Source organism: Pogonomyrmex barbatus, unplaced genomic scaffold (genome assembly GCF_055798465.1).
Source record: "Pogonomyrmex barbatus isolate J1 unplaced genomic scaffold, ASM5579846v1 scaffold1, whole genome shotgun sequence".
Taxonomy (NCBI): Eukaryota; Metazoa; Arthropoda; class Insecta; order Hymenoptera; family Formicidae; genus Pogonomyrmex; species Pogonomyrmex barbatus.
The window spans coordinates 11,046,362-11,069,539 of record NW_028297098.1 but is presented as its reverse complement, the minus strand read 5'-3'; the positions used below and the strand labels follow the sequence as shown (position 1 = coordinate 11,069,539).

General features: G+C 41.2%; 3 protein-coding genes across 3 annotated transcripts; 2 read left to right on the top strand and 1 right to left on the bottom strand.

Annotated features, from left to right (window-relative positions):
- The first annotated feature begins 6,656 nt into the window (after nucleotides 1-6,656).
- Nucleotides 6,657-9,244, top strand: LOC105426446 (neutrophil collagenase-like). Its single transcript, XM_089072710.1, has 5 exons — nucleotides 6,657-6,812; nucleotides 7,841-8,031; nucleotides 8,124-8,357; nucleotides 8,440-8,630; nucleotides 8,745-9,244. The coding sequence occupies exons 1-5, from the start codon at nucleotides 6,657-6,659 to the stop codon at nucleotides 9,242-9,244; spliced, it is 1,272 nt and encodes a 423-aa protein (XP_088928836.1).
- A 2,259-nt stretch (nucleotides 9,245-11,503) lies between these two features.
- On the bottom strand, nucleotides 11,504-12,079 carry LOC148938119 (uncharacterized). The gene has a single exon (XM_089072635.1). The coding sequence runs from the start codon at nucleotides 12,077-12,079 to the stop codon at nucleotides 11,504-11,506; it is 576 nt and encodes a 191-aa protein (XP_088928761.1).
- Nucleotides 12,080-18,138: 6,059 nt separating this feature from the next.
- On the top strand, nucleotides 18,139-18,540 carry LOC148938118 (uncharacterized). Its single transcript, XM_089072566.1, has one exon. The coding sequence runs from the start codon at nucleotides 18,139-18,141 to the stop codon at nucleotides 18,538-18,540; it is 402 nt and encodes a 133-aa protein (XP_088928692.1).
- Nucleotides 18,541-23,178: the final 4,638 nt, after the last annotated feature.

The window sequence follows — 23,178 nt, the reverse complement described above, 5'->3', positions numbered from 1 at the left end:
ATCAGCGATTCCCTGTGGCGTAATATTTATTTTTTTATTATTATTACTTATTATTACTTATTTTTTTTCAATTTTTTTTCTTATAATCTCCTATCTTATTATATTATCCTAATAACTTTTACGATTTTCGAAGGTATCGAGAGACACGTATCCCAACTCTCTTCCGCTAAGTCAATAAGATTAATAGTGACATCTCATGATAGACGTTGCAGCCATACAAAGGCGACGATGATGAAGTTTCTTAAAGTAAAAATTTCCAAATCGGACTTTGCATAGCAATATCTCTGCTTATAGAGTACGTAGCAGAAAAATAAAAATACTTTTATTATGCAAGTCGGACTAAAGCTATCGATCAAGCCTACTTAGAACTTGATCGGTTTAGCCATTATTGAGATTCGATAATTTCAGATGCTCGAACCTCGACGACTCGCATAAAGTCATACGGCAGTGTTCTCGATTGATCTTGACTTGACACCGTGTCTCCTGATATATATATATATATATATATATATATATATATGTATGTATGTATATATATTTATTACAAGTATAAGTATTACGCCACAGGAAGTCACTGATGCATGCGATCATATCGATTGTAATATCGAATTAAAAAATTCATTGACATAGTTCAATGTCTTACAAGTAAATATTAATGCGATTGTTTATCGCGATATTTTAGTATTCTTAATAAATATATAAATATATAATCAGACAGTGAGACGGAAAGAGAGAGAGAGAGAGAGAGAGGAAGAGAAAGAGAGTCGAAGATTGCAAGGTAAAAATTTTTTATTTAAGAACATATATAATAAATAAATCATTCATAATAATTCAATTAATGTTTACATATTTTCATAAAAATCGTGAAAAAATACTAAAATTAGTTAATTAATTGAACAACTATAAAGACAGTTACGAAGAATCTGAAGTTAAATTGAAATGTAATAAAATGGTAACATTGTTATATTTTTATACTCATCTAAAGCCATAATTTTAACTTCATCATTAATTGTTTCATTTGTACAGACATATTAGGTCCTTTTAGAATATCATTTGTCTCTTTTTAACATTGATAACTTTTGTGTAACTTTTATTTAAAGCAAGAGAAAGCAACATTATAATAGATAAATATTTTTTGTTCATAAAGAGAAATGAAAGAATTATTAAATTTATCAATCAATTATTACACGACTATAAAAATAAAAACAATTACAAAGAATCTAAAGCCAAGTTGAAACCTTTATGTAAAATGATAATGTTAATATTAACATTTCAACTTCCTATTCTTCTGAACTTTATTCTTTGTCGTTCAATTAATGATTAATTAATTTTAGCATTTTTTAAATAAAAGTTACATGAAAGTTATCAATATCAAAAGAGATGTTAAATAATATCCTAAAAGGATTTAGTATGTATGTATAAGAAAACGATGTTTAAAAGAAATATAAACAATATTCTAAAAAGGGATATGTATGGGTGAATGAAATTGTTTAAATTAAGAGTGAAATTAAAATATATCTTAAAATGAGTATAAATGTTACTATTTTATTATATGAACATTTCAGTTTGATGTTTCTGGATCATATTCATATATATCATTTCATATACATATTTATATAATATAAAATAACTAGCTTTGTCTAACAGTGTTTGGGAAAAAATGCTAAAATTAATTAATTATTAATTGAATGACAAAGAAATAAATTCAGAAAAATAGGAAACCAAGTTGTTATTATTAATTATTATTAATATTAACATTACCATTTTATATAAATGTTTCAACTTGGCTTTCAATTCTTTGTAACTGTTTCTATAGTTATGTAATTAATTGATAAATTTTGTAATTCTTTTATAACGTTTCTTCTTGCAGATTTAAATAAAAGTTATTAAAAATAATAAGTTAATAAAAATTAGCAATGTTCAAAAGAGATAATATCCTAAAAGGATCTAGTATGTATGTACAAGAAAACAATGCAACAACAAAAAAGAACCATAAACAATACTCTAAAAGGACTCAATATATATGGGTGAATGAAATCTTCTAAATTAAGGATAACATTAAAATATAGCTTTAGATGAGTATAAAAATATATGTAAATGTTCTCATTTTATTATATGAACATTTAAATTTGATGTTATCTAGATTTCCCCACCAGTTGGAGAGTTAGGAGAGGCTAGAGTTAGTTGTTTTATGTTATATGAATATATATTTGAATATGAATCTAAATAACATAAATCTGAAGTAATAAAAAGATATTATTAGATCATAAAAATCGTAAAAAAATACTAAAATTAGTTAATTAATTGAAAAGAATCTGAAGTCGAATTGAAATCGTGTAATAAAATGATAACATTCATATATTTTTATACTCATTTAAAACCATAATTTTATTAATCTCATCATTAATTTAGAGTTTCATTTGTACACACATATTAGTTCCATTGAGGGTATCATTTATTTCGCTTTTGATAACATTGATAATTTTTATGTAATTACATATTTACATAAAAATAGTGAAATAAAAAAATATTGAAATTAGTTAATTAGTTGAAAAGAATCTAAAGTCGAATTGAAATGTTCATGTAATAAAATAGTAACATTTATATATTTTTATTTTCCAGATCATATTCATATACATATTTATACAATATAAAATAACTAGCTTTATCTATGATGGGGAAAAAATGCTAAAATTAATTAATCATTAATTAACAGAGAATAAGAAGAATAGGAAGTTGAAATGTTACATAAACATTATCAATGTTCAAAAGAGATATTTTAAATAATACCCTAAAAGGATCTAGTATGTGTGTACAAAAAAATGTTTATTTAAAAGAAACATTATTAAACAATACTCTAAAAGAACCTGATATGAATGGGTAATTGAAATCTTCTAAATTAAGGGTGAAATTAAAATATGGCTTTAGATGAATATAAAAATATTAATGTTACTATTTTTATTTATTATATGAATATTTCAATTTGTTATCTAGATATTCATATACATATCTATATAATATAAGATAATTAGCTTTGTCTAATTGTGATTTGGAAAAAAATCCTAAAATTAATTAATTATTAATTGAATGACAATGTTCAGAAGAATAGGAAGTTAAAATTTTAATATTAACATTATTATTTTGTATAAACATTTCAACTTCGTAAATTTCATTAATTCGCACATATTAGGTCCTTTTAAGCCGGTATCAGGCTAGAGATTGAATTTGCAATTAGATTAGAATTTAACCAATTAGAAAAAAGAAAATCAATCTCATATTTAGTGAACTTTGTTCGGATTGTTTCTCATGTAATTAAATGATTACAAAGACAGTTACAAAAAATCAAAAGCCTTGAAACGTTTATGTAAAACTTGGTAATATTAACATTCCAATATTCAAATATAAACATTTCAATTTGGCTTCTTATTCTTCTTAACTTTATTCTTTGCCGTTCAATTAATTAATTTTAATTAATTTTGTTTAATTAATATGTATATAAGTATGACTGTAGATAACATAAGCCTGAAATAATAAAAAGATATTCTCAGATTCTTATCTGTTTACATATCATAAAAATCATAAAACAAAAAAATTACTTAATTAGTTGAACAACTACGAAGACAGTTACGAAGAATCTGAAGTTAAATTGATATTTTAATCTCATCATTAATTCAGAGTTTCATTTATACAGACATATTATAGGTTCGTTTAGAGTATCATTTGTGTTTCTTTTCAACATTGATAATTTTTATGTAACTATTATTTAAACCTGCAAGAGAAAGAATTACAATAGATTCCTGAAATTATTTAGAGATGAAAATTCTAATACTAAAATGTTGAGCCTACAATAATGCAACGGATCTCAACGCGCGAATAATGGACAACTTGATTGAACATTTTTAAACGTTTTCTATTTAAAAACTATTGTAAGCTAAATATTTTAATATTATTAGAATTTTCTTATTTAAATTAAATTTTTTCTATGTAAATGATTTCAGGAATTTGCATTAGTAAGTGGTGCGTTAGGTCTGGAACATATGTGTATATATATGTTCTTATATGAAGAAATTTTTACTTTCACAGAGATTTTTTTATTTTCACACACACACAGAGAGAGAGAGAGAGAGAGAGAGAGAGAGAGAGAGAGAGAGAGAGAGAGAGAGAGAGAGAGAGAGAGAGAGGAAGAAAGGAAGAGAGGTATAATTTAGTTTGTAATACATTGCTTAACAAGTAGTATATGGACATATAAACATATATTTGTATTATTTATTTTATTTACAAATAATAAGACTCAGTATACACGGTGTTCCATAACTACCGACTGAAATATTTATGATATACTTATTCGTAAAAATGAGACGAAAATTCTATAATACGAAAATGTCGAAACTATAATAGTTTTAAATTATTAGCGATTAAAACCGATAATCAGAGAGCTGATATTTCGCGCGTTCAGACATAATGATATAACAAGTAATAAAGATGTCGTAAGGGTCGTTTTAACAACAAGAATTGTTAACACGTAAAAATATTGATATGATATGCAATTATAGTTTTATTGAGAAATTATTTCTGTTTCTATAAGGAATATTTATACATTTGTACATTACATACGCATAATTAATATAGAAACATCAAAAAATATCAATATCAATTCTATGACGAAATATTACAACATGTCTTAGATGTCAATATATAATGTTGGTAATGTTGACAGTAATATTGAATATTGAAATATTATAGAAAACAAATATTAAATATCTTTATATGTTCATACACCAATTATTAAAAAAAAACAGTTGCACTTGATTTTGAAGATACTTACTGTTCCATCACTACGGCTGGAGATTCGATGGCGCCGATTGCTTTGCATCAAGGGCATCTTGTATAAGATATGCTCATATTTTTTGTCAAATCATATCTTTTGTCAAATTTTTATAAAATAGTTTTTATATATTAAATAATTTTTATTTTTACACATTAAATTTTCTTTTTAATATACGTGTTATGTTTTATGAATTAATAATAGTAGGATAACAAACGGGATCCGAGGTCCCCCAGGGACATGGGGGCGCGGAGAGAGAGGGGGAATCGTAGAATCCTAAGGGGATCTCGGACCCCCTTTGAGTCGGTAAGATGATTCTCTTTCTTCAGAGGGTTCGTATCCGGGGAGAAAAGGTGGATCCCTCTGGCGGTCGTCGAGACAGGTTTGTCGGTAAGACGGTCGCGGGGTTTCCCCGGGTCGGTTCCCCGTTCTCGACGCCGCCCTAGCGTTTTTTTCTAGCGTTTTTTCTACCGTTTTTTTCTAGCGTTTTTTTCGGGCGTGTCCTAGCGTTTTCCCCGCTAGGTAACCCCGGGCGTGTCATCGATGCCGCCTTAGTGTGTTTTTTTCGGGCTTGCATAGCCTTGGGTGTGTTACGCCGTCCTAGCACTTTTTTTCCGCGCGATCTAGCGCTTTTCGCGTAGCCTTGGGCGCGTTCTCGACGCCGCCCTAGCGTTTTCCGCGTGGTCTAGCGCTTTTCGCGTAGCCTTGGGCGCGAACGTCGCGATTAATCGCGCCGTCGAGGCGACTCGCGTTGTTGACAGGATGTTGTGGTTTGTCTGTTTTCCATAATGTCCCGATTAGGCACGTCATCGAGGCGACTCGCGTTGTTTACAGGATACTGCGATTTGTCGTGTCGCCTTAGTCGTGTCTGTTTTCCATAACGTCGCGATTAGGCGCGTCTCGCGTCCGAGCGTTTTCCGCGGGGCTTAGCGCGTCCTGTTTGTGATTTGACGTGTTTTTTACGTCACTTTAGAGAGTATTTAACTAGGAGTGTCGACGATATATTGTTAGTAGTTTGCGAGATGGAGAGTCAGTCTAATGTTTCGGAGAGTCAGTTTAATGTTTTGGAGAGTCAATTGAAAGATCCGGAGATAATATCGCTCTTAGAAGATTCGCTCGAGTTTTCGAGAGAGATGGAACGCGAGATAGTAGAACGGGAGAAACACGCGATGATGATGGGGCGTGAGAAACGGCCTACGATCGAGCGGGAAGAGGAGAACGAGACATCGGCGGAGGTCGAGAGCGATGCGGTCGACTCGTTCGAGTTGATGCGCGCGATGTGGACGTCTATGCATTCGACGTCGTGTAATTTGCGGCTAATGATGGCGTTTTTGTCTAAACATCTGGCGATTCATCGAGGAACGAAGCCGATCGCGCGTATACGCGAGGCTGAGCGTATGAGGAACACTATACGTATTGTTACTGATATCTGGAGTCGAAAGGATCCGTGGAACTCGTACTGCTCTGGGGACAGTATGGTTCGCTTAGTCGAGAGTTCTGCGACGCCGGACGAGCGTGCGTCACTTATGGAGATCGAGATAACGAAGGAGGCTTCTTCGAATTGGATAAAAAATTACTGGGAATATCTGGCGCGTTTGAAAACGATGAAAGGGGATCTCGACGACGAGTACGAGAAATATCTTGCGCGTTTAAATACTACGAGAGGGAATGATGAGAGTTGTGGCAGTGGTTTAGACGCATTCTTCGCGTCTCTATCTGGAGATAAGGAGGAGGTGATCGATTCGTTCAGTATGTGACGAAGTTGCAGGGTGGACGACAGCTCGAGGCGAGATTTCCGGGCGAGAAAGGGATCGATTGCGAATTGATTCGAATGTACGTGTACAATGTCAAGGATATAGTTAAGAAGAAGAGACGCAACTGGTGGAAGTATGCGAAATTGAGAGTTCAATTTTTGAATTCCGTGTCGGATCGAAAGAAGCAATTGATGCGACAGTTGATAGATCGAGTCGCCGATGATCTGAGGAAAGTACCCGGAGTGCGCGGGGAGGCGAGAAGCGTCGAGTGCGACAGCGAGTAGAATGTATCGCTATGACGTTCGTGCGAATTATCGTCAGGGGAGTATTGATTGTGGCGAAGAGCGCGAGTATATGTAAAAGAAAAAAATGTACTAATATTTCTATTCTATGTAAAAAGAATAATATAGTATTAATATGTATACTAATTGAATATATGTGTAAGAATATACACGAATATATGTATAAAAATATACACGAATATATAAGAATATACACGAATATATGTGTAAGAATATGTGTAAGAATATGTACATGTATATATGTGTAAAAGTGCGCGTAAATATGAAAATTATCGTAGGAATATTAATAAGAAGATAATATTGCATTGGGAATGTGAATGTTGTGCAATGCGTGCATTTTTTGCGCTTGCTACGCGTGACTACGGGAAGTCTGGCCGCAACGGCGATCGAAGATTAGTCAGTCTATTGTTTATTTCTTCGTTTTTATTCTATTGCTATTTTATCGTTGTTATGCTTTTATTTTTGTTCTCTATTGTGTACTTTTGTTCTCTATTTTGTATTATTAATGATATTGCGTATGAGATCTTTAGCGAGATCGTCATTCATTGATGTGTAATCGCGCTACTTATATTTGGATTCGTTCGACGAGAATAATCTCACGCGATACAGAATAGAAATTAAAGCGATTTTAATTTCTGATTCGCGACTCGGATCGATTCATCGCGTCGGTCCTCGCCCTCTCGCGACCGATGGCAACATCGATCGAACGGTTCGCGCGTATTTCGGTCGGCGACGCGCAGTGTCGATTTGACTTCTGTCTCGCGCGATGACGCCCGCTCGTGGAATCGCCGTGATCGCGTGCGCGATAGCCGTTATCGCGGCGATTCGCGACTCCGTCGCCGACAGCGACGAGGAGGATTCGGTTTTTGCAAACCTACGGATATCTGGATGGCGATAACGTGCAAACGATATCAGATAACGCGACGTTGGGTCTGAGACACGCGATTGCGCTTTTTCAGGAGTATTATCGTATACCTGGAGTTCTTAACGAAGCTACATTGGAACAAATGCGTAAACCGCGATGCGGTGTCAAAGATATATTAAATGACTTGGACGATTCTCCGAGGAAATGGGCGAAGACGCATCTCACTTGGAACTTTCATCTGGCGAGCGAGAGCGTTCTACGAGTCACTGAAGCCGCGTTCGAAATGTGGGCTGCGAATTCGTCGTTGACGTTCGAGCGCAATTCGACGAATCCCGATATCGTGATATCGTTTCGGAAAGGTTTTCACACGTTTGTAGATCCTCGGCATCAAGCCGAATATGTCCGTCGTTGCTGGACGGACCAGGAAACGTGTTAGCTCACGCTTTTTTACCATCGTCAGAAGTGTCAGAGGTGCACGTGGATAGCGCGGAGAAGTGGCACATCGAGTTAACTGTTAATCCTAACGATACGATTTATCTGTTGCATACGTTGACGCACGAGATCGGTCACGCATTAGGATTACATCACAGTCCTTTAAAAGATGCGATAATGTACGCTTTTGTTCCCTCTAAGACTTTTCCCGCGATTGAGCGAGACTGATTTTCTTGCCATTCAGAATTTATACGGTTTAAGAAATAAGAGCGAAATTGCGGGACTAGTTACGACGACCGTAGCGATGACCACAATTGCGACGCGCGATACAGGGAATTCCGCGGATCTGTGCGCGTTGCGACGCGTTGATGCAGTATTGGTATTAGAAAATAGAATGTATGTGGCGTATCGACATTACTTATGGTCGGTCGATCTAAACGGAAAATCTGACGGTAGGTCGTTGTTACTGACGGACTATCTGCGTTTTCTTCCCGATAATTTTACGCGTTTGGCGGGTGCGTATCGACGACTTTTGGGCCAACTCGTATTGTTTGTTGACAATACAGTTTATATGATAGAATATCCAAGTTTTGAGTTAGTACCGGGTTGGCCGAGGAAATTGAAAGATATGAATCTTCCTCCTAATGCGAAAATTAATGCTGTGATTAACACTAACGCGGGACGAACGTTCGCGATCTACAACGACGAGATCGTGGCCGAGATCGACGATTGCTCGATAATAGCCGTCAGGCATAATTCGTTGCACGCGATATTTCCTGGGATTCCACCTGCTGTAACGTCCGCCGTTCGATACATCGACGGTAATCTGTACTTTTTTGTTAAACGACAGTTCTTTAAATATAATGAATTTACTAGAAGTGTAACTATGGCCGGTAAATTTGATTCGGAGATTTTTGGTATCGTGTGTCCAAAGGACGGATTGTTCGAGCAATTGCGCGCTCTTTTGAAAAGACTCGCTCAGATGAGGAACGTGTTTTCGAGCGAGGACGATTTAGAAGAGGAGAGAGAGGAGGAAGAGGCACGGAAGTTTTCGCATAGTGTATAGAGCTAAGGATACGAAACGTTTACGAACAGTATTGCGTGATCTCTTCGATCGTAAAGATGTACGATATCGAGCGCTCGCAGGATTCCGAGACGTGCCGAGTTGACGAGAGCGATGACGCGAAAAGGAGAAAGAGGACGCTCGATCGATGACAGATCGATCGCGTCGAGTCATAGTAACGCCGGTTATACGAATAATTCAGTTAGAATTCTAGAACGAAAATATTCCTTGACTAAGACTAAGACGGGATACAAATTTCTTAATGTATGTGTTACTCTTGAGCGCTCCTCGCGCGTGAATATTATTCTGGGAGATAGCCATGGCAAGGAGGTCTTGATGTCGCCCGAAACGTGGAGGCAGCTTGTCGAGCAACGAGACGTTCTCTTGAAGAAATCTGCAGAGTATCAACGGAGAATCGTCCTTTCCAGCCCCGTTGGATATTGGAAATATGACCGTGCGTTTTGGAAAAATCAACAACTTGACGATATTACGCCTGGAAACATCCGTGGCTCGCCTGGCCATGTCGAAGGAAACAGTGAAAAATATGTTCGAGCTCGATCATTGCATCAGTCGACTCGTTCTCTCGTTGACCAAGATATTAGGAAAAATTAATGTGAAATTGGCATGTTTCAAGGATATTGCGTTAACCGCTAAGGATAAGGAAAATATCTCGAAAGTTATACGCGATAGCGATGCCTACGATCGTAACGACATTATCAATTGCGAACTCGTTGCTCTGTACTTTGGGACGTAAGATTGAGATGAAATAAAAGTGAGATATATCATAAACAATGTTTTGTGTATTTTCTCAAGCATGTATATAAGTATAGCGAGCGATAAAACAATTCGATTATAGTATAAATAATGAATCTAATTATAATATAAGCACTGAATCTAATATAATGATTACAAACTAATTTCAATTCGATTATAGTATAAGCAATGAATCTAATTATAATATATAAGCAATGAATCTAATTATAATATATAAGCACTGAATCTAATATAATGATTAAAAACTAATTTGACATATGATATAAGTCGTTAATGCGATATTACAATTCGGTGATACATTCCCGTCGTTTTGACCACCAGTCGTACAATTTGCACACGTTCTCCATTGCGCAATGCTTCGTGTGACGCTCGCAGTGAAATGTTCGAACGTCGTCCAGAGTGCTTAGGCGCCCTATATCCTCGAAATCCACGTCAATAGTCTCGACGATCACGTCGTGATCCGCGATGACGTCGCAGCCGAGAATTTCCTCTAACCATTTCTTTTTCTCCAAGCCTTTGACGTACACTCGTTTAGGCGCGTCCCGTGATTGATCGCACACGCTGTTTCGAATCACGTTCTTCGAGAGTCTGTACGCGACGTCGCCGTTGCTCCACTGCAAGCCGTGATGATTGGAGATTATCCAACACGCTTTAGATTTTTCCGTTTTTGTAAGAAGATTCCAAGGTATCGCTTCTCGAAATATTCGACGGGTCAGCTCTTTTCCATTTTTTAATATTGCCACCTCTTTAACCGTAAATTTTTCTCGAACGGTAAAACCTTGCAGATCGACGAAGATCGGTATGTTTGGCATCGCTCTCGTAGGAAAACCGCGATTACGTGAGTTTACGTACGACGTTCATCAGTGGGTTATACTCTACAACTCTATCGTGAATGATGAGACAATAAGCCGTTGTGTTAGCCGGAATGTTCTCTTTGCATTCGAATTCTATGCGAACGTCGACGGTGGCGCTCTTGATCGATTCGTTCTGGTGGGAGCAATCGATGACCACTAGCGGACCGTATTGCAGAAATCTAGTGACAGACATAAATGGTTCGCAAGTCTCCGTAATACGTCTTTCGAAATTTTAAATACATATCGTACAGTACTGCGAACTTGTTTCGCTCGAAATCTAGATTCATATCGTCGTAGGGATAGAACTCGGAATTCAAATAGAGTTTTACATTAGTCAGCTTACAATTGTCGAATTTAGAAATGTCTTCTGACGGTACGTTTTTTTTCCGGTCTGTAGCGCAAAGATCACGTATCGCGGTTTCTCCAATTGCATTGCCGCTTTTACTGCCCAGGAATGCTTGGTCGTACTTTGCAACAACGGAAATTCGTATAGATCCCACGAACGAAAGCCCATGCTCAGATATCATCCACTGTCCAATGTTCGCAGAAGCGATAGTTTGTTAACGTCATTAAGTATCACGTGTGGCATTCGCCACTGTATTCTTAACAAGGTGATCTTCGGTCTCTGATCTGATTACGCTACGACGCAATTGTTATCGTTACGAGCGCGTATCAGAATGAGTTCGTGTCGCGCGTTTATCATTATGCGTTTGTAATCCTCGCAGAAACCAAGGAGTATGTTGAGAGGCACACAAAAGTTAAAATCGTCCAACGCTATAGGCGGTATTTCCCATCCGGTGTTCTGTAAAACTCTATCTCTCTCGTAGCTCAACGATGCATAGTTTTTCATCAAGGTCGTTATGCCGACGTTTCTGCTCTTATCGATCTCTACGCCATTAAGCTCGTATCGAATTTCGTCGAACATAAACGCGACGCAATTATTGACTAGCTTTGTTCTCGTAACTTTTTTCGCTGTGCCTTCCTTCGCCGTGCCTTCCTTCGCGCTCTCTCTCGTCGCGAATTTTCCTTCGATGTATAGAAAACTTTCACACGGTAACGTATACAGATCCTGTTGCTGAATAGGTATTCGTATCTCGTCGCTGTATCCGAACGTAGTGTTAGCATATGGATTGTAAGTGTGAGTTTCTATTTTCACGATACGATTGTCAAAGATTGGGGCACCTCCGATACTTAAAATGTCGCTCGCCATGTCGATTCTTCACGACGAAACCTAAAGATCTTAAAAATGCAACGTTCGCAGCGTCAGCTCGTTTGCTCTTCCCTCGTCGCGTCGTTTTGCGATGGGATCGCGGATGTAGCGTTTGCGTCTTCTCTTCCTCTCGAGTACCACTCATTTAGAACGAGCATCTTTTGCTTTCGCGCATTTCTCTGTAATGCCTTCGTCGTCGCACGTGAAGTCGCGCCGTTATCTCTTCTCCACGAAAATCGATTGGTCGCCCGTCTTGATCCACGATTCGAAGCGTGATATCGGTAACATTTCGCGCGATGATCGGAAAGTAAATGATCGATGTTGGAGCGTTCGACAGTTTATATCCCGGAAAAACATTCGGCGAAAACTCGTGTATCGTGTGAACCGGCTCGTTATTGCTGTACGCACCTGCGGTGATATTGCACTCCACCCTAATGATATTTACGCCCATGATATTCACGGGTCCGTCGGACGTATATTCGGTCGTAGCACGCGCGACGATGAGAATCCCAGGAGCGAATCGATATTGTTCGGTTTCGCGAAATCGATTTGATGCTCGCATTTAATTTCACTTCTCATAATATTTTCATTGGCTCGAATGATCGCAGATCGCGCGCCTCTCTCGCCCTCGTCCCTCTCGTCATAGACGATGTCGTCGCTCTCGTCATCGTCGCTCATCCTCTTGCTTTCGTCGATCTTTCGCTTTTTAGAGATAGCGGCGTTTAGATATCTGTCTATCGCACTTAATTCGTACGAATCTTCGGGAATCACGATCGTTTTGTCATCGTAATAGAATTTATTATTCGTGGAATCGATATTCAATATAGTGTTGTATGTCTCGAAATTTGTGAGACCTAACTTGTAATCGTCGTCGCTCAGATCTAAAGCGGGAAAATAGCACGCCGTGAGAACGCTACTCCTACCGGTGAACGAAAGACTCAGCGACATCGCGACCGATTTTCGAGAGAAATCGCAGGCACAACTGACCGCAAATGTTCTGATCGTACGTCTGATACGATCCGCGATTGTATGTTATATTTACGCCGCCGAGATATCTCTCGAGTTCCCTCGGCGGTCGAAGATTGCCGAAACTGTCGAAGTAAATCGCGTCGTTTCCCCTCTTCGCATAGGTGAGTACCCCAGTCAGTACCCGAACCCATCGAGTCATCGAGATTCACGATGCCACTCTCGTTACGTCGCGCCTTTAATGGTAATACGTCACGCATAAACACTCCTCTGAAGAAGGGTACTCGTAGACGACGCGCCGAACGGTTCAATTGTTCGTTCGTTGTGATGCCGGAGAGCGGTAACCTGAGCGATCCTAACGTTTCTTTCCATGATTTTTTTTTCGTTCTTCTCGTTACACCGCTGCCACGTTTGTAAGGCGCTAGATGCAATCCGTGACCCTCCATCGCTCGATTGTGACGTTGCAACTTCTCCAGTTGACGTCGTGCAGTTTTACTGGCATTTACTGCCTTCGCGACACCCGCCGCGCCACCGATTAAAGAACCGAGCGCGCCTAATATCGGAAAAATGGGTAACAAGCCTCCACGTTTCACTGTTGGAAGTATCCTCCTCATCGTTGTCGTCTTCCTCCTCTTCTTTCTCAAACCCATGCCTAGCTTTGTCTTTGTTTTCATAGCAGCCCATACGGCGGTCCCGACAGCTCTCTCGCCGAAGGTGGAATCTCCGGCTGTTATACGTTCGCGCGCTTTCTCGGCGAGAGCTCGGTCGGCCTCGTGGCGATCGGCGAGTTTCTTATTTCGCGAATAGGCGATATCGTGCTCGCCGCATCCAACAGATTTACGCCTCGATCGCCGCGCGCCAATCGTTTCGCGAGATGGGTGCCGGGCCCACAAAATTGATACCCGGGAATATGTAGTTCGAAGGGAAGCGCGTTTATCGCCGCATTGAGTAGTCCCACGCCGCTAAACATTCGTTACAATTTTTGATAAGAGGCGCAGGACCGTCTATATGCGATTGTTGCCACGGACGATTATAATGTTCCAGACACACGCGACAACGTTGTACCTCGGGATCCGCTCTCAGATGATCGGGTAATCTGTCCCACAGTAGCTCCACGTATCTATCGAAATCATGCACGAGAACGAACTTCGGAATAAGTTGCAACTGTTGAGCGGATAGATTGAGAATATCGCGTTTGTCCATTAATAGGGGAAACATACCGATCACTGTGCGCGATCGAATTGTCATCGAGTATAAGTGGAGCAATTATCGGTCGCGTCTTCTCGAAGCGAGCGCGAGTAAATGCGATTCGTTCGACGGTCGCCAGCTATAGGAGTGCTCAATCTCGATCGTAAGGCTCGACGAATCTCGGGCGACGCGGTCGAGAGGGCGCGCAGACACAGCCCTCTACTATCGAACACGATACGTTGCATCATTTGCGGCCCCTCCAATTGCGGTAAAACGAACGTGTTGATAAGCATGCTCGAAAGTCCGCATGGCGCACGCTTGAGAATGTGTACGTCTATTCGAAATCTCTGCAACAACCAAAATATCGATATCTGGCGGAACTGCTCGAGTCGATGGACGAGATCGACTATCATGCGTTCTCGAACAATAGCGACGTCGTGCCACCGAGCGAGGCGCTTCCCGATTCGATATTCGTGTTCGACGACGTGGCCTGTGACAAGCAGAACGCGATCAGGGAATATTTTGCCATGGGTCGACACTCGAACATCGATTGTTTCTATCTTTGTCAGACATATGCTAACATTCCAAAACACCTGATACGCGACAACGCGAATCTCTTGATTCTGTTTAAACAAGATGGCACTAACCTAAAGCACGTTTACAACGAGCACATGAACACGGATATGAGAATTTTTACGCCTTATGTCGCGCGTGTTGGAAACACAAATATGGTTTCGTAGTCATCGATAAAGACAGCACGTTAAGAAATGGTAGATACAGACGAGGATTTAATGATTTCGCCGTGGTGTAAAGCGATCAGTTGTGCTACGAGAATGGACGTTGACGCTGCGGCTGGTACGAATGTCGCTCGGTTGAAAAAAACGGCGCGAGAGATCGCGAAGACTCAGAACTCTATACGTAAAAAGTACAGAGAGTTAAAGACCGGTGAGATAGAAGAGGAGATCGCGCTGGACAGACGACTCAATCCGATCGTTCAGCCGTTGAAACGAATTGCCGAGAATACTATGCGAGACGAGGGAATCGACCCGATCGCATTCGTTGATGCTAAGAGAAAACGCGAAACCGATGACGACGATGAGCCATCGTCTAGATCGACGAGAAGACGTCTCTCGACGAGATCGCCCTTGATCGCGACGGTAAGTCCCGCGACTAGAAACGAATCGGAAGAATCAATATCGAACGCGCAATGGGGACCATTAGGTCGCAAATATATGGGCGCACTTCTAAGCGGGGACAAACAGAGCGAGATCGATCACGTTTATGGAGTGTACTTCGATTTAGACGGCTCGATGCTTGGCGATAGGCAATTCGATGTGACCGTCGACGACAGCGTGATCGTGGGCGACATGCGATATCCGGGTACCCCGGGCTTATACGAGTTGATCTTCAAGAGACTTTCCGACGACGCTGTGTACACGGAGAACGACAAGCAAACGTACAAGAGTATACTGTTAATTACAAACGCCCATCGACGTGGCCACAATGCGCTTATGCCTATTCTAGGAAACAAAGGTTTCAAGTACAAACATATCATCGCGCCACTATTGCTCGATAAGGATAAAAGTGACGCTGGTATTAGTAAAGCGAGAAAAAAAGGGATCGACTCTATTCCATTCGCTATGCGGGTGAGAAACAAAGGAATCGAGTACGTCCATTGGGACGATCCCAACGAACTAGTTGATCGTCTTCGATTGCTCGATGCCTCTAGACGAGCTGGCAACGACGCTCACGACAACGAGATTCTGTCGATACTCGAAGAACTTCACGAGATTGACGCGATCGAGTAAACCGTGGCGCGCGCTGGTGGCGACCGGTATTCCCATTATGTTGGTGAATAAGTTCGGAAGACCGCTGGAGTCGTTCGGCGGAGGCGACAGGGTACGCTCATGACCGTCGATCGATTCCTTATGTCACTATATGCGTAATAACGCTCTCTGTCTAAGTGACGATTACTACGACGCTAGAGACAAAATTATACGGCGTTTAGCTACACCTAGAACCGATACCGACGCCGCGAGTAAAAGTTACGTGGACAGCGCGTTTCGAGACGCGGAAGCGAAAATCTCCGACACGAGCGAATTCTCGACAAGCACTCGAACTTTATTGTCGAAGATGAACGAGAGCACGGTTAGATCGATTCGTGAATTGGAGGAATCTATGACGCGCGTAGCCAGATTGTTTCTCAAATACGATATGCAGATCGCCGAGATTACGAGCAGATTATCGCGCGCGGTAGATTCATCACCCGCGAGGGCATGATATCCGTGAATAAATTCGGGAAATCTCTGGAGAAGCAACGCAGCATTGACGATCGTTCGACGATGCCCTGCGGGCAGCGCGCTCTGCCTTAATCCGGACGACTACGACGTCAACAGACATAAGATACGCCATTTGGATACACCGATCGATGATACCGACGCGACAACCAAAGGTTATGTCGACGAAGCGCTTCGCGTAAGGAGCGAGGAATCGAAAGTTCTAACGAACCAACTACAAAAACAGCTAGAAGATATGAACAAGCGAATTCGAAATATTCTCTTGCAATATTATGACGTAAGAACCGAGGTGGACATTCTGCGGCATCTCGAGAAGAAGAGCGAAGCCTCGCTCGTCGATCACGACAAACGAATAGAGAAGACGAGAGACACAGTGGAACAGGAGCTCGAAAAATGGGACGAATCGTGAGAGAGAGATCTAAGCGAGATCCGAGGAGTCATTGAGACGCTCCGTGACACTCAGGAGAAACGAACGCGAAATCTAGAGGAATCACTGCGACAGATCGAGGAAAGGAGGGAAGCTTTGTTCGTCGATCTCGATAAACGAATAAGAAAAACGAAACAAGTACTCGATGAACGGAACAATCAATGACTTAAAGATCTGCTCATGTTTCAACGTGAATTAGGACGAATGGAGGAAAAACAAGACAAAGTGCGAACTAGACTCGAGCGAGATTCGAAAGACCGTCGAGACGATCAGCGACGCTCAGGAGAAACGAACACAGATCCTAGAGGAATCACTGCATAATTTAAAGAAATCTGTGCGAAACGAGCTCGACGCATCGTCGACGAGCCGCGAGAAAATATCGACGAACGTGGAGAATCTCGCGCGTAGCGTGACAGATCTGACAAGAATCACGAGAGAGCTAACGAATAATGCGATAACGAGAGAGACACTGGACAGGACGCTGGCCTCGTTGAACGTGGATAAAATAGTGACTAGAGAAACAATAAACGAATTACTAATCGCACTAAAAACGGATATTCCAAATATTATGAAACACACTATTAACGTTTGGAACGAGGAACAGGAGCGAACACGCATGAATAAAATTAACGTGAATCGCGCCTCCTCGTAAAAATCAACGATGAGCATCGAGAAGAGAAGAAACTCGTCGAGGAGCTTCACAAGTCCGCGCGAAGAAATTTTCCGCGTCGTCGAGTCATAGTGCGCGATTACGACAACCTGTGGCAGACCGATGTCGTTGAGATGCGTCCGTACGCGCGACAAAACAAAGGCTACAATTACGTGATGACGGTTATCGATGTGTTGAGCAAATACGCGTGGGCTGTGCCGCTGAAGAGCAAGAGCGGAAGCGAGGTAGCCGCGGCGTCTAAGATATTTCGCGACGACGCTCGACATCCGCGAAATCTACAAACGGACAAGGGCAAGGAGTTCTACAACGCCTCCGTAAAAGCGATTACTGACAGATACGATATACGCCACTACTCGACGTACTCGGTGATGAAGGCGGCGGTTGTGGAGCGATTTAATCGCACGCTCAAGAACAACATGTGAAAACTCTTCACGCTAAACGAATCGTACAGATGGCTCGATGCTCTACCGCGTTTAATCTCGGAGTATAACAATCGCACGCATCGAACGGAATGCGACCAGCGGACGAAACTCCAGCCATTGCCAAGAGACTTCTCTCCACGGTATACAGTCACTTGAAGATCGCAGCCCCCGCAAGATTCAAGGTGAACGATCCGGTACATGTCAGCAAGTTCAAAACGATTTTCGAAAAAGGATATACGCCTAACTGGACGACTGAGATTTTTCGAATCGCTAAGGTGCAACACACGAATCCCGTGACGTATCTGCTAAAAGACTATCGTAAAGAACCAATAGCGGAGGGTTTTACGAACACGAGTTACTGCGAGTTTCCAATCCTGATATCTATCTCGTTGAGAAAGTATTACGTAGAAAGGACGATAAAATTTTTGTCAAAATGGCTAGGAATGGACAATACACATAACTCTTGGATTCACAAAACAGCTGTATTATAATGAATAAAGAATGTACAGTATCACTTATTCTATATTAGTACAAAGTTTATTTATTCTATATTGGTACAATTTTTTTATACTACATTAGTACGTAATAATGGTATCGTATAATGGTATCTTATAATGATATCTTATAATGGCCCCACGGTAATGTATTAGTGGAGCCAGGTATTAAGTATCACTTGTCGTAAGGACTCAAAACTAGCTTTAATTCGCACACGGTGTAAACCTCGTGCAGCATCGAGCGTATGCACGCCTGACGTCTCGATTGCTGCAACGATTCGTTCAAGCAACACGCGAAATCCTCGAACGTTATCGTTTTCGGGACGGTATTCCTCTTAACGCCCTTTATTCTCTTCGTATCGCTCTTTCCGAAAACTCTCAGAGCATACATCTTCGCCCTGAGTCCTATGAACTCCGTCATTATCGCTCCGTTGTTCTCATCTTTCATCAAACCAAGAACCTTCTTATTCGCGCGCGGTATATCGTACGCGTTGTCGTCGGAATAATCGCTAGTGTCAAATCTCGCGATATTTCGCTTCATATTCTCGTAAACGTTTTGACATTCCAGAAAATATATCAAGCTATCGGTATCCGTGTACATAATTTTGCATTTAGAGCGATAAAGCGGTATCATATAATCGTAATGAAAATCGTACAATCGCATTTTAGATATTTCTAGAATGCACATACCGACGTAGATTGGTTTGTTAAATTGAACCTCGAGTTTGCGTAACTCGATAGCCATAAGATTCTCATCGAAAACGCTACTATGAAAATTCGGTTTCGCGATCAGCGCCTCTGCGCCATATCTTCCGTCTCAACGCGTCACGAGTCTCACGTCTACGTAATTACGCACGTTCTCCATTGTTTTACCGAAAACCGTGTTGTTCATCAGCTTATACAGATTTCTCTCGAACTAGTTGCTCGCGCGAGTTCTCCGTTCCGTATTGAGCTCGATGTACGCGCGCAACCAAGGAGACTGCGCGAATTGCAACGCGCGATAGATCTTTGTCGCGTAAACCGTGTCGCACGCACTGCTGAAGATTGCGATAATACGTCACGTAACGCGACTTGTCGTAGAGCGTGGCGAGTAGCTTTTCGTTTCGATTTCCCGGCGGTCTCTCGCGCGTCGGGCAAAACGGAAGATCCGCGTGATCGTCGTGAAGATGTCGCGGATATTCGAGATCGACTTCTAGAATATAACCAATATCGGAGTCAGATGGCACGGATATAATATCGAGACCCTCGACATTCTCGACCCACCGAAATTCCGCATACGATAAAGGTTCGCACATGGCCCAGCCGTAGAGATTGTTCACATCGTAATACATAAGATACGACGACGGTTGAGAGTCATATGATGATTCATATTGATTATTAACTCGCGCGTATCTATTCGAGCATTAGCTTAAATCGCCGCGTATACTGCGCTCTACGAACATCACCATATCAATATCGGTGAACAGATCGAATCGAACGTTCGTATATTTCAACATAGCGTCCCACGTATATCTCGGTAATGTGAAATAATGCGCTGGATCCAAATTGTAACTTTCCATACGAGTATCTCGAAAATTTTCAAAGACATCCGCCAAAAGAAGCACATCCGTTTTCAAATATAGATCGCTGTATTCGCCGAGAGTTTTCACGTGAAAACGTTCCCATATTCTTCGCGCATGTTCGTAATCACTAACACTCACAGTTTCACCAGTTAAAGAACTGTAAAAAGCTTCGATCGGCGGTAATTCGGTTATTAACAGTTTATCAACGCTATCAATATACTCTATAAGGAAATACGCCCTTGCGCGTGAGCAACTCGAAATCCTCCGCAATTAGATCAGAAAATTCGAATCGCGAGATCCTCAATTTTTCTCGATCTAGATACGAAACTACTTTTTCTAAACTAGTATTAAGAAACTTAAACGAATCCACGAAATGTAGCTTAACACAAGTTTTCCATTTTCCGTACGTCGAATCATTGACGATTTTCGAAAACGCGATGTAATTTTCCTTAGTCAACGGTAACAAATCGACTCTACCCTCGAAAGCGTTCGCTATCCTTAATAATGAAATGTGCGTTATAACCGGATAGATTATGAAAAAAAAACAGGAATAACGAACGCGTTCTGATAGTTCAAACTGCAACTCGCATGCGCGGGTCCTTTATATCGTCCGGTAAGATGACAGTGATCACGCACACGAATATCGTACGATTCAAATCACTCTTTCCGCACACGTGACAATTTGTCGCCTTTTGAAAAGCATTCCACTCGTTCGACGTGAGCTCCGACATCGGTACACTCGCGCACAGAATCTTCTTCACGCGACACGCGAGAACGCGCAGCTCCTCGACGAACCACGAGACGCAGTCGTCGCCTCAGCAAAATCTATACGCGGAAACGATTCCGTCGTACGTGCTATGCAAATAATATCCTACGCTAAACGCCTTATGGTGTTGATAGGCGAATCTATTGTCGAGACTTTCACTGAATCGTTGATTTCCCTTTTCTAAGACACACTCCAGATCTGCATACACGACGAATCGTAGTCTCTCCTTTCTGTCATGATTGTGAAAAGAGAGCAACTTGTCGTCCTCGCTCGGAAGAATAACAGCACAGTCGTTCGCTTTTCCGCACTCGATGCTATGCGCGACCAATTTCTCATTTGAATAAAAATAATGTAGATATCTGAAAAATACAATATATAATTAATACAAAATTTATCTCACAACGAGAATATTCTCTCTTACGCTTACCGATCGCATATGTATTTTTTTTCCTTATGCTTATTTATTTGCAACGTTAACAGTCGAGACAAGTGCTTTATCCATACGAAATGACCGACATTATCGCCGCGCCGTTCGTTCGACAAATAGAGCAAATTTACGTGCGTAGACTTTTTGTTTTCCGTAAGCGACAAAGGAACGATCATGATATCGTTTCTCCCCGTTTTCTCTCGAATAGCAAATACGTTAATAGACAAATCATTGAGACATTCGAATCTAGCGATATTTCGTAGTGTCATAGGAAAATCAATACCATCGAAATTCAGCACCAACGAATAGTGAGGATACGACGACGATCTATCCGCGTGTATATCAACGAGATATAAAGCGGCCATCACCGCCCACGCGAAACACGCATTATCGTGTGAACGTACATTAATCACGGCTCTCTTATATTTTATCTTCGGAGGAAGTAACATCCAACATCCAGCATAAGATTACATTTATTTATATTAATCATTAAATTTAATATTCGAAATAACGCCCAACCGCTATCACGTTCCTGAAATTCCTCCAGCGACGTCAGAACAACATTCATAACGTTCCCGTCGTACCATTCTCGTAGATCGGACATACCGAATAGCTGACAATTCTTCGTGCGAATGCTCTTAACGGCGCTTTTATCATTCGCAACGAACTCCCCGTGAAACACGGTGTTGACCTTTAAACACGCGTGCATATCAAGATCGACTCGCACTCGCTCGAGCACCGTAGCCCTCGCGTCCTCAAGAAACCGTCGAGGTTCGATGTACTCGATATTTACCACAGCACCCGTTCGTACACGATTCGCGAAAGCCGTCTCGATATCCACCCATTCGAATCCCTTCGAACCGTCGTATCCTGCACCCAAGTGATTAAAACGTCTACTCAAAGTGAATCTCGCACCCTCCAACTGCGCTATTCGAGAGATTAAAGAATTTATCGTTCCGGTAACCGTAGGATCGACTCTATTCTCACATCTTTCTCTCAAGATCTCGAGACACTCGATACACTCCTGTGTATCTCTCTTCTTTTTCTCTCCTCCTCGTACGCAGCTGACGAAACGACACCGCTTTTCCTCCCATACTTACGATGAGCGCAAAAAAACATCTCGTTGTCATCGTTATCATTAAACACATCGTAATAATCGCTTTCGTGAAAATTCACCATGTACTCCTGTCGCCTGCTAATCTCGATCGGCTTCTTCTTTTCGTAGAGTACCTCCAATAACAGATTATATGCCATCCCTCGATAATGATGACATACGTACGCCTCTATTATCTTTTTAGGCGAAATCTCACGTTGAGGAATTCGATAACCGCGCCTCTTTAATTGATTGGAAAGCGGTGCGTATTGTCCTCTCACAACGTATTCCGTCACATTGACTGATGGATACGCCGTGACATTTCGCAATGGAGAGGATGTTAAATCATCCAGCGAATAACACCAACACATCTCATCGTCGTCGATCATTCGTGTCTTACATATCTGGCATCGATTCGCCACTTTAACGGTTCTCGCCATCGTAAACACACGGCAACAAATATCGCTCAAAAAATCGCCTCGACGACGCGTCAAACCACAACATTCTACAAAACAGAACAAGCGGGCATGCATTATATATCCTCATAGTCACCTAGACGTAAAAACACGCCTAAGGCGATGTAACAAACCGCGACATCCCGCGCAACAGGACACGCTAGGCCACGCGAAAAACGCTCGGACGCGAGCGCACAAGCGGCATGCTCTATATCCTCATAGTCATCTAATTATGAAACACGCCTAAGGCGATATAACAAACCGCGACATCCCGCGAAACAGGACGCGCTAAACCACACGAGACGCGCCTAATCGCGACGTTATGGAAAAAC

Bases quoted from the DNA above. Each gene is read 5' to 3' on its own strand.
- LOC148938119 (XM_089072635.1), bottom strand. From the start codon at position 12,079: ATGGCGAGCGACATTTTAAGTATCGGAGGTGCCCCAATCTTTGACAAT.
- LOC148938118 (XM_089072566.1), top strand. From the start codon at position 18,139: ATGCGACCAGCGGACGAAACTCCAGCCATTGCCAAGAGACTTCTCTCC.
- LOC105426446 (XM_089072710.1), top strand. From the start codon at position 6,657: ATGTACGTGTACAATGTCAAGGATATAGTTAAGAAGAAGAGACGCAAC. The intron at 6,813-7,840 runs GTACCCGGAGTG...GCGCTTTTTCAG, and splicing joins TCGCCGATGATCTGAGGAAA to GAGTATTATCGTATACCTGG. The intron at 8,358-8,439 runs GTACGCTTTTGT...ATACGGTTTAAG, and splicing joins CCTTTAAAAGATGCGATAAT to AAATAAGAGCGAAATTGCGG.